At 40.0% G+C, this 15,525-nt stretch overlaps 1 protein-coding gene across 5 annotated transcripts in view; it reads right to left on the bottom strand.

The window, feature by feature from the left end:
• Positions 1 to 15,525, bottom strand: part of LOC131343903 (dnaJ homolog subfamily C member 13-like) — a 126,755-nt gene that overhangs the window by 109,654 nt on the left and 1,576 nt on the right. For all 5 annotated transcript variants that reach the window (XM_058375767.1, XM_058375762.1, XM_058375766.1 and 2 more), the window contains one exon: positions 7,226 to 7,306. In XM_058375767.1, coding sequence (XP_058231750.1) covers positions 7,226 to 7,293 — 68 coding nt within the window. In that variant the 5' untranslated portion in view covers positions 7,294 to 7,306. The remainder of the gene's footprint in view (positions 1 to 7,225; positions 7,307 to 15,525) is intronic.

Genomic DNA, 15,525 nt, shown 5'->3' with positions numbered 1-15,525 from the left:
GTTTATGTAGCACCAGGTCCTGGAGAAACGTTGTTTCATTTCACTATGTACTGCGCCAGCTATATGTGGTTGAAATGACAATAAAAGCTTCTTGAATCTTGAATCTTGAAATACTTCCAGTATGACCACACATCTGCAGCTCCATCACCCAGAGATATCACTGTCTTTAATCGGTTAAAGCACAAGGCCTTGCTCTAATAACAGACAGTTGGACCTCGTGGGTAACAGAGTTATCTCACCATGACTGGTCATTACATAGCAGATTGGGGAAAAAAGAGCGCCGTCCAAAACCGTACCTGTAAAAGTCATACAAGCACTAATTTTTATATCTCACTATTTTCAGTACACTATGAATGTGTACAAGTTGATTTTTGCATTTAAGTAAAATAAAGAGGATTGCAACTAAAGCCAGTTTTTTTTCTTTTTAACATACTTACTGTTCCGGTCACCTAATCAAAGAATAATGGGAAAAAAACTTTAATTTGCCAAGCCATCCGAACCGAACCGAACCGAAAACTGTGGTTAAAAACCGCAGTACGTATTGAACAGTGAGTTAACTATTGTTGCATCCCTAGTGCACACTAACAGTTTTCCCCAAAGGGGAACATGTCAAGGGTGTCCAATCTCACCCTTGTTATTTAATATAGCTAGTGAACCTTTGGCCATCTGGTTTCGTAATCAAGATGCATTTAAAGGCATCGTCTGCCATGGCCAGGTCCATAAACTTTCCCTTTATGTGGATGATCGGTTATTGTATGTCTCAAACCCTATAGCCCTGTACTATACATTCTCAACCAGTTTGGCTGCCAATCAGGGTACAAGTTAAACTAAAAAAGCGAGTTATTCTTCATAAATCAACTGGCTACATCTCTTCCTTTCTATTCATTCCACTTTAAGTTAGCCTTGGATGGGTTCAAATATCTAGGCATATTTATAACCAATTCATTTAAAGAATTAAAAAATTTTTTTTTACTTGTTTTATACCACTTTTGGACAAATCTAAGTTAGATTTTACCAGATGGAGCTCCCTCTCCGTATCCTGCATAGGCCGTGCAAATCTTATTAACATGGTTATCCTGCCAAAATTCTTGTATCTTATTCAACATATCCCAGTCTGCATTAATAAATCCTATTTTACTAATCTAGACCAGCAACTGAATAGGTTCCTCTGGAATAACAAGCCAGCTCGTATAAGAAAATCAGTTCTCCAGCTTCCCAAATCTGAGGGGGGTTTATAACTACCGGTGCCTCTTCTGGGCCTGTAACATTATCAACTTCCTTTACTGGGATGGCCTCAGATTTTGTGCCTCTGGTCCTTCGGTTGAAGCTCATGTAGATAATATCCCTAGGGTAGCCTTTTTTCATCTCATAAATATTGCAAAGATAAGAAATATAATGTCACTTCATGATGCGAAAAAACTAGTTCATGCTTTTGTTACCTCTAGGTTGGATTATTGTAATGCCAGTAGGATGTTCCAATAGGAGCACAAACAAGCTCCAGTTCGTCCAGATCCAGAAGATATGAGCACATCAATCCTATCCCACATTGCATTGGCTCCCCGTTAAATTTCACATTGATTATATAAAACTATTACTGACTTATAAAGTACCAAAATGGTCTTGCACCACACTTCTCTGTTTCTATACTTCTATAAAGCTGCTTTGAGACAATGTCCATTGTTAAAAACGCTATACGAATAAACTGAATTAAACTGAAATTGAATTGAATCATCTATGGTAAAATAATCTCCTCAACCTCATCTTCAGTTCCCTATCTTAAACAAATCTGGGAGCAGGATTTGGATATGAACATATCTGAAGACCAGGGAAAGAACATTCTTAGTTTAATCCATTCTTCATCTATCTGTGCTAGACATGCTCTAAAACAGTGTAAAGTGCTTCACAGAACTCACTTCACTAATGCTAAACTGGCTAAAATATTAACCAACAGATGTGTTGAGTGCAACAGATGCTAACAAATTCCAGCTAATCACCTTCATATGTTCTGGTCTTGCTTGATGCGTATAGGCTACTGGTCAGACATTTTTGGAACACTCTCACAGGCCCTTTACAGCACCATCGGCCCTAAAGCACTGACTGCTCTGTTTGGCATTCCCCCTGCTTCAGTTGCATCATTCACAATGTGTGGCATTATTGCTTTTAAAACCTTGTTGGCTAGATGTGCCATCCTCCTTAAATGGAAACAGTGGAAGGTTGGAAACAATGGAAACACAAGGATTGAACATGAGAGATATTGCAATGCATCCACCTCAAAAAATTACACACTCCTCCAAAGGATCACTGAAATACTTTTAGAAAATCTGGAGCCCTATACTGGGTTTTATAGAGAACCTAAGTGTACCATTTGGACCTTCTCATTACAGTCCTGCAGGAGGACCACTATACCAGAACTTTTTAATTTATTTATTTATTTATACTTTTTTTGCAGCCTCTGGGGAGGGTTGTGGGCCATGGTTCAGATGCTGTATTGATCAGACATCCTGTTTCATTTTTAGAAATTTAATTTAAAAAAAAAATAAAAGAATCCAGGACACCTTTGTGTTGACCACATTCATATTGTCTGTCTTGGGTGGGTTATCCCATCTTACCAGGTTTTTCATTTTTTTCATTATTTCTGCAGGTCCCTCACTCTTGGGCACCAGCTTGGCAGAGAATTTAGTGGTGGCACTGGAAAGGGGGTGTGTTTTGAGCCAGACTAGATCTCGAGGGTGAAAGTGTGCATGCTTCCTCTAGCTATACAGTAGTATAGTCTTGCCCAATGAAACCCCATCCTCTGCTTAACGTCCTCTGTCATTCCTTTTTGTTTTTTGACCACTGGATAGGCGGCTTGTAGTGCTGCCTTCAATTCTTCAAAGCCAGCCTGATTTAGACTCCAATTTAACCCCTTTCTTTTCAGGTGGTTCAGGGCCAGGTCACTAAAACCCCAAATGAATTTGTGATACAATCCTGCCAGCCCCGAGAAGCACTGCAAACAGTACTTCAAGTCTGTTGGTGTTTGATAGTCTGCTATCACTTGAGTCTTCTCAGCATTAACTTACTCCTAAAGAGCCATGAACCAGGAGATGCCTTTCAAGGATTCCAGGATCTCATGGAGTATGGGCATTGGATAAGTATCTGCTATAGTCTTGCTGTTCAGTTTCCTGTAGTCGACACAAAATTGGTATGAGTGGTCCTGTTTCAGTACTAGCACCACCAGTGAGGACCGCTGCTTTTGTTTTGTTTACAGGCAGCAAGCAAAGGAAATCCACATCTGATCTTCATTATTAGCAGCAGTTTTAGCTGTGTTAAATGTATTTTACTTAGCTCAGTTTTGAGAGTAAGGATGGCAGGGCAGGACTGTGTCTACCTCACTCAGGAAGGTGGTGCTCAAAAAAGCCACAAAATAATCTTCTGTCTAGATTCCACCAATTGTTATTTACAGACCTCCGTGACCATATTATGAATTATTATTAATTATGAAGATTTTATTTCAAACATAGCTGCTTCTCTACACAAAGCATTTGTGAGAGATTTAATGTTCAATTTGATAATCTGAAAACCTTTGGAAAACAGCAGCTGTGTCCATTCTACACTATATTGCCAAAAGTATTCGCTCACCCATCCAAATAATCAGAATCAGGTGTTCCAATCACTTCCATGGCCACAGGTGTATAAAATCAAGCACCTAGGCATGCAGACTGTTTTTACAAACATTTGTGAAAGAATGGGTCGCTCTCAGGAGCTCAGTGAATTCCAGCGTGGAACTGTGATAGGATGCCACCTGTGCAACAAATCCAGTCGTGAAATTTCCTCGCTCCTAAATATTCCACAGTCAACTGTCAGCTGTATTATAAGAACGTGGAAGTGTTTGGGAACGACAGCAACTCAGCCACGAAGTGGTAGGCCACGTAAACTGACGGAGCGGGGTCAGCGGATGCTGAGGCGCATAGTGCGAAGAGGTTGCCAACTTTCTGCAGAGTCAATCACTACAGACCTCCAAACTTCATGTGGCCTTCAGATTAGCTCAAGAACAGTGCGCAGAGAGCTTCATGGAATGGGTTTCCATGGCTGAACAGCTGCATCCAAGCCATACATCACCAAGTGCAATGCAAAGCGTCGGATGCAGTGGTGTAAAGCACGCCGCCACTGGACTCTAGAGCAGTGGAGACGCGTTCTCTGGAGTGACGAATCGCGCTTCTCCATCTGGCAATCTGATGGACGAGTCTGGGTTTGGCGGTTGCCAGGAGAACGGTACTTGTCTGACTGCATTGTGCCAAGTGTAAAGTTTGGTGGAGGGGGGATTATGGTGTGGGGTTGTTTTTCAGGAGCTGGGCTTGGCCCCTTAGTTCCAGTGAAAGGAACTCTGAATGCTTCAGCATACCAAGACATTTTGGACAATTTCATGCTCCCAACTTTGTGGGAACAGTTTGGAGCTGGCCCCTTCCTCTTCCAACATGACTGTGCACCAGTGCACAAAGCAAGGTCCATAAAGACATGGATGACAGAGTCTGGTGTGGATGAACTTGACTGGCCTGCACAGAGTCCTGACCTCAACCCGATAGAACACCTTTGGGATGAATTAGAGAGGAGACTGAGAGCCAGGCCTTCTCGTCCAACATCAGTGTGTGACCTCACAAATGCGCTTCTGGAAGAATGGTCAAAAATTCCCATAAACACACTCCTGAACCTTGTGGACAGCCTTCCCAGAAGAGTTGAAGCTGTTATAGCTGCAAAGGGTGGACCAACGTCATATCGAACCCTATGGATTAGGAATGGGATGTCACTTAAGTTCATATGCGAGTCAAGGCAGGTGAGCGAATACTTTTGGCAATATAGTGTATGTTCAGTAGGGGTTAATGAATATGTTATAGGACCTACTCATAATGGTGGTCACATTATACATCTCATTCAAACATATAGATATATACATAATATACTCACATTTACATAGTCTGAAGTTATCTCAGACCATTATCGCATCTCATTTCAAATGTCTCCAAGATAGGATATATACACTGTATTAAATTTACAATTATGTCTGCTACTACAAAGAGGGTTATCAATAATCTCTCCAACTTATTATCCATGATTGGATCACTTTCTGACCACAAACAACCTGATCATTTGACTGATTACTTAAAGCCGAGTTCACACTACAGGATTTTAAGCCCGATTTACAAATTAACGAGCTCGCCAACAGATCGGGCTGTGATCGTGGGAAAATCAGCGGGTGATCAGCGCTCGGCAATCTTTATGTGTGAACTACTCAACGACGCATCAAAGAGGCTCGCTGACGCATCGCTGACACCTCGCAGACAAAATCCAGATATCTGCCATGTTAAATATCTGGGACAGTCGACCGACTCGACATCACGTGGTGTCAATTGTAGCTACGATCTCCAGCCAATGAGAGAGCAAGTCAACAGAGTTGAGGTCACCAGAAAAAAAGCAGCAGCAGCAACATGGCTTCAAAAATAGTGTGGACACAACTTTTATTTTAATAAATTAACATTTATTTAGAGCGAGACTCCTGCCGACATCCATTTTCAAAACAAACCTCTACCAAAAGTCTCGCGTCATTTCCGGATCCACCTGTCGTGTGTGTTTTCATGACAAAACGTGGTTTGGGGACGGCGTTGAGTGACAAGAGTTGTTGTCAGATCGTGTGGTGTGTGACCCCCTCTTGTGGATCATTTACGAAGCGGCGCGTAGTGTGAACACCACAAGGACAAAAAGACATACAGTGAAGTCATGTAGTCTGAACAGCAAAGCGATCTGCCGATGGTTCAAGTGTTGTAGTGTGACCCGGCCTTAAGAGTCAACATTCCAGTACACCCTAGATAACAGTTCCACTTAGAAGAAAAATAATTTGAGAGAAAAAAACTAGCACTTTGGCACAATGATCACACATTCATCTTAAAACAGAAATAGAAAATCAAAACATAAATGGCATCAATGTAAATTGGTAGTATTTCAAGTAGCATGGAAGGAAAGCCTCCTGAGCTACAGATAATATCCAAATAAAGTGCTGCTTGATCAGCATGTCTCTCCACCCTATTTAAAGATAACAAAAATAAGCAGACATTTTATTTAATACTCTAACAAAATTAACTAAGATGCACACCATCAATATGCAGCAGCATATTATGAATTATTGAATTATTTCACTTACATGAATTACTTTACAAGATTCTTCAAACAGGTAATACCAGAAGCAACACCTTTTAAAAATCAGCAGTTCTTCCATAAGCACTGGCCCTGTGTCTAAATCTAAAAAAAAAACCCCATTACCAAACCCTTGGTTTAAAAACCTGACCTCTACCCCATCAGCTGTCTAGCTATAAACTAATATAAACCCTCCGCCTTTATCTCCAAGATCCTAGAAAATCTTGTAGCACAGCAGTTATGCTTCCACTGATTAGTCATAACATTATGACCACTGACAGGTGAAGTGAATAACACTGAATATCTCCTCATCATGGCACCTGTTAGTGGGTGGGATATATTAGGCAGCAAGTGTTTTGTACTTAAAGCAAATTTTATCCTTAAAGTTGGTGTGTAAGAAGCAGGAAAATGGGTAAGTGGAAGGATTTGAATGAGTCTGACAAGGGCCAAACTGTGATGGCTAGAGGACTGGATCAGAGCATCTCCAAAACTGCAGCTCTTGTGGGGTGTTCCTGATCTTGGTGCCAGATACCACAGCACACCTTCAGGGATCTAGTGGAGTCCATGCTTTGACGTGTCATGGCTGTTTTGGCAGCAAAAGGGGGACCAACACAATATTAGGCAGGTGGTCATAATGTTATGCCTGACTGGTGTATAACCACATACGAATAACATTAATGAAATGTATCAGACCCCATCATAGCACAGAGAAATCACTGGTTAACGTGGAAAATGACTTACACTCTGATCAGGGTTGTACCACCTTGCTGCAAATAGTGCAGCTGTTGACGTCAATGTTCATATTTTTCTGCAGATGGCAGTTGGCCTACATTTAAATGAATTAAAGTTATTGGTGTTTAACATGCTAAGTTTATCTGCCAATTTTAAATCAGCAACACTTCTGTGCTTAAACATGTTGGACAAAAAGCACTTTCACACATGTTTAAGCTCAGTTACACTCAATGGCTCTCTCTAATCCAGCCAACTCAAGCTTTCAAAGTGAGCTTCAGTACACTGACTGTGGCTCAGAGTGGAGAAGAAAGAAGAGAAGGCCACTCACTTTCCTCTCCAGGAGTGTTTGGTTGTGTAGAAACAGGCCAAGTCTTTATTCTCTTTGGAGACATTCATCTTCCAAGAAGGGCTGCAACAAGAGAACAAAAAAATATGAGCATGAACATATTATGATAACTATGTGATCTTTATGTGAGGTTCTTTTAGATAAAGATGCATTATTAACAGATAACAGATTTGTATGTATTTGAAGGGCTTATGGTACATTCTGGAATAAATACAAAGTTATACTTTGGTTTAAAAAGGAAGTTGAGGTTTAGTGCAGGAACACGCAATACATGGCTACTTTGGTTAACATAGTATTACTTACTTTTTATATACATACATAAAGCCAAGACAAAGGCTGAAATTTTGTTTAATGCATATAGGAGAAAACTGTCTTCAAGAAAGCTTATTTTACTATCAGTGTAGTATATATAACTGATCTGTTTTTATACATGTTGTTTTCATTCTCTGTTTCATTCTCTGTTTTCCATGTAGTGAAAGTATTAGACATAAGAAAGGCCATAGTGCATTATCTGTTGCTCATATTATGTAGAAGGATGAAATGCAGTGGGTTCATTTAACTAGCCTGTCACATTCTTTTGTTCATCATCTCCCGGATATTCTGCTGTGATGTGATACTTCTGCTTAAGTGTGAAGTGTGAAACAGGCCTTAGACTTTAAACATGAATGTGGGACCTGAAGCAGTAAGTGATCTGATGACCTAATTACCCAGAGAGCAGAATAAAGGTGAGCAGAGACATATTCTGGAGCGCACGTATCTTTTTATCAATCCTAAATTTCACTGGTAACCAGTGAAGAGAATCTAATTCAGGGCTGATATCCTATGTATGTGTGAAATGATTAAGGTATGAAAAACAGTTTCAAGTTCTCTCTGAGAAAGAAACTGCTGTGGCTGGAACCACAGCATTTTTAAAGGTATTTGGCAACTGACCAAAGCTCAAAAATACAGCATATTACAACTGAAGAAATTTGTTTGTTGATGGACAGTGAACTACTGAAAACAGCTCCTAGGTTATTTACATTATCTTGGAAGTTAACTGGCAAGGGATTGAACATGGTAGTAATATCAGCAGTATACTCAGAAGTGCTGAAATGTTTTTTTGTTTTTCTGATTTATTTTCATTGAATTGAATAGCACCATTTTCAATCCAGCTCCTTATATTACCAGGGCAGTTAAAGAGATTACTGTCAAGTCTGACAGGTGGTTAATGTTGTGTATTATTAACAAAACAATTATATTAAATTGTATCTATTGAAGACAGTAGAAAAAAAACTAAAAGTGATAAATAGAAGTTATTTTATTTAGTTAGAGAAAACCATGGCACCGGTTAGTGGGTGGGATATATTAGGCAGCAAGTGAACATTTTGTTCTCAAAGTTGAAATGTTAGAAGCAGGAAAAATGGGCAAGGCAAGCATAAGGAATTGAGCGAGTTTGACAAGGGCCAAATTGTGATGGCTAGATGATTGGATCAGAGCATCTCCAAAACTGCAGCTCTTGTGGGGTGTGGGGCGGTCTGCAGTGGTCAGGATCTCTCAAAACTTGTCCAAGGAAGGAACAGTGGTGAACCGACGACAGTCATGGGCAGGAGGTGTTGACTTGGCCTAGAGTCTGAGGTGTTGACTTGGACTCCAAATCAAGCATCTGTGAGATGTGCTGGACAAACAAGTCCGATCCATGGAGACCTTGCCTAGCAACTTACAGGACTTAAAGGATCTGCTGCTAACATCTTTGTGGCAGATACCACAACACACCTTCAGGGATCTGGTGGAGTCCATGCCTCGATGGGTCAGGGCTATTTTGGCAGCAACACAATATTAGGCAGGTGGTCGTAATGTTATGCCTGATCAGTGTATCTGAACTTTAATGTAAGTACCTCAATGATCCAATTGCCAAACATTACCTTATATACACACACAGGAGCACAGACAAAGGAATTCTCTTTGTTAGAGGGGCCATAAAACCATGGACCCACATTCACAGATACTTACACACGTAGACAAAATTGTTGGTACACTTCCATTAAAGAAAGAAAAACCCATAATGACCATTGAAATAAGCTGAAACTGACAAAAGTAATAATTAAAAAAATTGACTGAAAATTGACTAATGAAACTCAGACAATGTTTTTGAATTGTGGTTCAACAAAAGCATTTAAAAAACAAACTAATGAAACTGGCCTGGACAAAAATGATGGTACCCCTAGAAAAGACTGAAAATAATTTGACTATTGGGACACGTTAAACTAAAGTGCGTCCTGTAATTAGCATCACAGCTGTCTTCAAACTTGTAATCAGTCAGTCTGCATATTTAAATGCTGAAAAGCAGTCACTGTGCTGTTTGGTATCATGGTGTGCACCATACTGAACATGGACCACATAAAGCTAAGAAGAGAGTTTTCTCAGGAGATTAGAAGAAAAATTATATAGACAAGCTATAAGACCATCTTCAAGCAGCTTGATATTTCTGTTACTACAGTTGCACATATTCAAGTTTAAGGTCCACTGGACTGTAGCCAACCTCCCTGGACGTGGCCACAAGAGGAAAATTGATGACAAATTGAAGAGACAGGTAATACGAATGGTAACCAAAGAGCCTAACTTCCAAAGAGATTAGAGGTCAACTCCAAGGTCAAGGTACATCAGTGTCAGATCGCACCATCCATTGCTGTTTGACCCAAAGTGGCGTCAATGGAAGATGGCTGAGGAAGACTCCACTACTGAAAGTAAATCATAAAAAAGCAAGACTGGAATTTGCCAAATTGCATACTGACAAGCCACAAAGCTTCTGGGAGAATGTCCTTTGGACAGTTGAGAAAAACTGGAGCTTTTTGGCAAGTCACATCAGCTCTATGCTCATAGATGCAAAAACAGCATGTTAGTGTCATAGAGGCACAATATAAAATATTATTCCCTTTCAAATTTTATTCTCAATGTCCAGCTAACTTCATTTTAAAAATCATTTTTTGCTTGTTTGTGTGTCTGTCAGTCTTCTTCCCATAGTGATGTAAAACAAAACATGACTTGTCAGATCAGCATTTTCCATTGCTTCATGACCAAGTTCTAATGCTCACGTGCCTACTGGTGGCATTTTTGGCAGTAGTCAGGGGTAAGCATGGGCACTCTGACTGCACTGTGAATTGTGGAACCATATAACCTCCAGCCAGAAGCTGTGGATGACTGCAAAGGTAAGTGCACTTTTGAAGTCTAGAGTCTCCACTTTCAGAGCAGGTCACAAGATGGCATTAAGAACAGCAAGAGCCAAACTGTCCTGAGCCATCAGAAAAGCAAAGTGTGCACACTCCCACAGAATCCAAAGCCACTTCCATGACAGTGGTGAAACCCAGCACATGTGGCAGGTCATCCAGACGATCAACAAATACAGAACTATAGCACCCACCTGTGACAGTGACGCCTCCCTTCCAGATGTGTTTAACAACTTCTTTGCTAAGTTTAAGTTGCAGAACAACATAACAGCAAGGAAGACCCTAAGTGCTCCGTCTAACCATGGCTAATATGAGAAGACCTCTATGCAGAGTTAACCCACAGAAGTCTGCTGGACCAGGCAACATTCCTGGCAGAGTGCTCAGGGAGTGTACAGAACAGCAAGTGGATGTCTTCGCGGACATTTTCAACATTTCCCTGACCACCACCATTGTCCCCGTGCCAAAGAAGCCTGCAGTGTAGTGCCTCAACAACCACCCTGTCACACTCACACCCTATCACACTCACACCCATTGTAATAAAGTGCTTCAAGAGGCTCGTCATGAAGCACATCAAGATCCTGCAGCCACCTTAACTCCTTTCAGCTTTCGTATCATCCAAACCACTCCATGGACAATACCACTGCCACGACACACCTGGACAAAAAGGACACTTAAGTACGAATGGTATACATAGACTTTAGTTCAACATTCAACACAATCCTCCCTAAGCACCTGATTGAGACTGAGCCGACTGGGCCTGGAATCCTCCCTTGGCAACTGGATTTTTTTAGCTTCAGTCTTGAAACTTACAGCACTATCCGCTCACAGTGATAATGGTAGCGTGCATGCAGAGAGTGCCAGAGCACCCTGGACCCATTACAAATCCCATAGACTCCCAATTGCTCTACTGAGTATGTTATCACACACCTTCTACACAGCCCTGAGCCATCTGGACAGCAGGAAGGGGAATTATGTTCATATTAGTGGTTGACCAATGTATCTGCAAATATATGCCATTTTTAAGCCTTAAATATTACTGACAGGTAATTTTTTTACTTCATGAAGTGCATAAGCACATTCTTACTTATTGTGGCATAAGTATGACCACTCAGACATGAAGAGAACATTTGACAGACAGTAAAATGATCAATGTTCGCTTTTTAATGTGACGTTATGTAGTGTTACACACAATACTCTGGAGTGCTGGGAGATCTCAGATGTGCAGCTCAGCGGTATTAAACCAGCTCATGGTAATCTCCAGTGGGGACACAAACGTGTGACAAATAAATTCAAATAAAACTAGAAACAATTTAACTCACAATCAAATTCTTTGACTGGTTAACCATGACACATGCTCCACATCATCTCTGGTAACATTTTAAAAAAAGATGCCATTTTCTTCATATGCCTGTGCACCACCAAGGGAAATCTGGGTCAACTGAGGTGGAGGAGAGTAGAAAACTAAGTGACATAATGCAAATTCCTGGTTTGAAATCCATTTGCGACATATTTAACTGTCCGTGATTAATGCAATATAATGTCAAAAAATAAACACTGTGTGTGTGTAATATTGTGCTAAAGTTTTGGCAGGTGTAAAAAAAAATGCTGTAAAGTAAAAATGTTTTCAAAAATAGAAGTGTTAATAGCTTATTTTTTACTAATTAACAAAATAGAAGGTAGATGAACAGAAGAGAAATCCAAATCAAATCAATATTTGGTGTGACCACCCTTGCAAACAGCATCAGTTCTTCAAGGTACATTTGTACAGTTTTGGAAGGAACTCAGCAAGATAAGTTGTTTCAAACATATTGGAGAACTCACCACAGATCTTCTGGGGATGTAGGCTGCCCCAGATATTTCTGTCTTTTCATGTAATCCCAGACAGGCCTGATGTTGAGATCAGGGTTCTGTGGAGACCAAACCATCACTTCCAGGACTCCTTGTTCCTACCTATGCTGAAGATAGTTCTTAATGACATTGGCTGAATGCTTGTGGTCATTGTCCTGCTGCAGAATAAATTTTGGGCAGACGCCTCCCTGATGGTATTGCATCATGGATAAATATCTGCCAGTATTCCTCAGAAGTGAAAACACCATTAATCCTGACCAAATCTCCAACTCCATTTGCAGAAATAACTCCAAATTTGCAAGGAACCTTCACCATGCTTCACTGTTGACTGCCGACATTATTGTGCCACTCTTCAGCATACGACCTGCTACAGTCAAATATTTTACCTTTTGACTCATCAGTCCAGAGCACCTGCTGCTATTTTTCTGCACCCCATTTCCTATGTTACTCACTTGTTTCAAAATTGAAGGTATGGCTTTTGGCTGCAAATCTTCCATAAAGTCCACCCTGGCCAGACTTCCACTGACCTACTGACAGTAGATGGGTGTACCTGGATCCCACTGGTTTCTGGTTCTTTGCTGATGGGCACTACTGGACATCTTCCAATGACAAAAGGAAGTAAGACTGATGTGTCTTTCATCTGCTGCGATATTCAAACAATCGTTCAAACTAGAATTTGCCCACATGAATATTAATGTGCAGCCCAAGCACATTAGACAGCTTTTAATTTTCTTGTTTAGTATTGATCCAGCAGTGGATGTCCTAAAAGATTGAATGCCCTCTTGACCCATCAATGTATTAAGCTAATGATACAAAAATGGAAGACAACAGCAAGCAGCAGAATTGCCTTGAACAGATAATTACAACCCAAAATCAACAAAAAGGTGTGTTTGGAATTATTTTGGGTTCTACACCGTAGATGGCAAAGTTACATCAAAGATAAGGTTGTTAAAACAAATCTTCATGATCACCTATTGACCTACAACATTAAATAGGCAGCATTTGGCTGTTTCTCAACCAGTTTTAAGCCTCCTATACAGCTGTCTGTGTTTTAATCTTTTTAGTATATACAATACAATATTTGCAGTGAAAATGGGGCTGCAACAGGGAAGAAAAAAATACCACAAACATGTGGAGTCAGCTAAAGACACATCACTCATCTGTAAATGAAGAAGCACAAAGCAAGACAGGCTGCTGCTGCTGACATCCAAAGAAAATGACAAAACTCTGATTCCATGATTGATATTGTAATAACAGAGATGACTTCCACAATCAGCCTTTTACAGTGGTTTCATGTGCTGGCCTTCACTGGTTGTTGACTGTGACTGAAACAAGGTACAACTTGAACGAAAAGTGCTACCATACCGACATGATTGACAGTGTGTCCAGATAAGATCAAAACATTGATTCCACCTGAAAATTCAGACCCCATTTGGCTTTTCATTTGGTTTATAAGAATGCTGGTCATGAGATGCTGAGTCCTTGATGAGTCTCAAGTGCTATTTTATTAACAATAACTGGGAAAGGAGACAAGTCATCTTAAACATTAAGGCCATGTTGACTTCCATATACAGGTTTATATTACTGAAATCTTTCTTGACCTGATTGACCAGTGGCATATTACATGACAAAGGGTAGTGCTTGTCCTTATAAATGGCAATGCTAAATTGAGGACATGCATGGCACAGTTTAATCACTCTGTACAAGCAAAACTACATCTGAGAGCCACAGAAGAAGAGTTTAGCATTCAAAAGCATGCAAGGATATGGCATCTGTCAAGCTGTGCCTACCTGCTGGAACTCTACTCCAGCATATATTTCAAAGGATGTTGGAGCAGGTGCATATTCTGAATATTTATGCAGGGGAACATGGAAATTTGGGAATGTAATGGTTAAGGTGTTAGACTTCTAATTGAATGGTTGCGAGTTCAAACCCCATCAAACCACCACTGCTGGACCACATCAATTCCTGATAAAACACTTCACGATACTGGTGTAAGTCTCAACCTCACCACTGGAAGTGAAACATCTCCCAGTCCACATGATCAAAACAGTCCTGTAGCACAAGGACCTAACAGCACTGGATCGTTCTGAGGGTAGGTAATTCTTGTTTCAGCTTCTGCTTATAAGCTGACAGCATCAAGACAGAAGAGCGATATGATTTTCTGATAGATGGGAAGGGGAGGGGGAGTTTAGTACAGTAGCATAATTTCAGATATAACAAAGGATTTCAGAATGCTGTCAGCTGACCAAGCTTCCTAGCTCTTAAGCATGAATAAATAAAATTAAAATAAGTATAAAAATTAAATAAAACTGCCATTACTGCACACACCCACATACATACCCAGGAGTAGCAGGGAACAGTATCCAGTCTCTAGCAAACAATTCAAAATTCCTACTCATTTGAGAAATGTTGGATAGACTGAGCAATAGACAGTGTCCTTAACATTGCAAATCAGTTTACAGAGAAATTGGAAGATTATCTTGATCTGTGATTATTTTCTCTTTGTTGAATTAGAATCTATAGATACAGACTTTAACTTGCATTCAAGGACATGCTTGGAATTGAAACAGGGCTTTATAAACAGACCTCCATAACTGAAGCCTGTAGACAACCAAAGCATATGACTAAAAAACATAAATAGGTTGTTTTGTACAAAAACTGGATTTTTGAAAACATTCCAAAATCATTTCTGAAAACAAAATCTCTAACAAATGCACAGACATACATGATTTTAACATGAAACAATAACATGATTTTAACAGAAAAATAATGGTGTCCTGAAATATTGTTGAATCTCCTGAACATACAAGTACAAAAACAGTTCCACATTCAGGAAGCAAATAATACTTTATCGTAGTATTACTTTTTAAGAAAATACAGCAATTTGATGAACAAAACATCAATATAAACCATTTCAAGAGCATAAACAAACAACAAATGCATTGCAATGCTACTGCACATGTCTGGACCTGAAGCATTTCTGGTGGTGCCATTTTTATATCACAGATCTGTCAACGACAACTGCATACTTTTTAAGCCTGGTTCAAAGAGAACAGTTAAGGTACTTGCAAAAATTCAAAGTAAATGATCAATTGGAATTACTGAACCCTCTACATAAGACGTTAAGGCAACAACTTTTCAGTCTAAACCGTTATCCAGATGTGTATTATTATCTAGTTGAAACTGAGTGTGTCTGTATGCGAGAAGCTGTAAAAGCTTATTGCAGTC

Source organism: Hemibagrus wyckioides, linkage group LG23 (assembly GCF_019097595.1).
Source record: "Hemibagrus wyckioides isolate EC202008001 linkage group LG23, SWU_Hwy_1.0, whole genome shotgun sequence".
Classification (NCBI taxonomy): domain Eukaryota; kingdom Metazoa; phylum Chordata; class Actinopteri; order Siluriformes; family Bagridae; genus Hemibagrus; species Hemibagrus wyckioides.
Note: the sequence above shows the minus strand (reverse complement) of the source record. Positions and strands in the feature narration are given on the sequence as shown.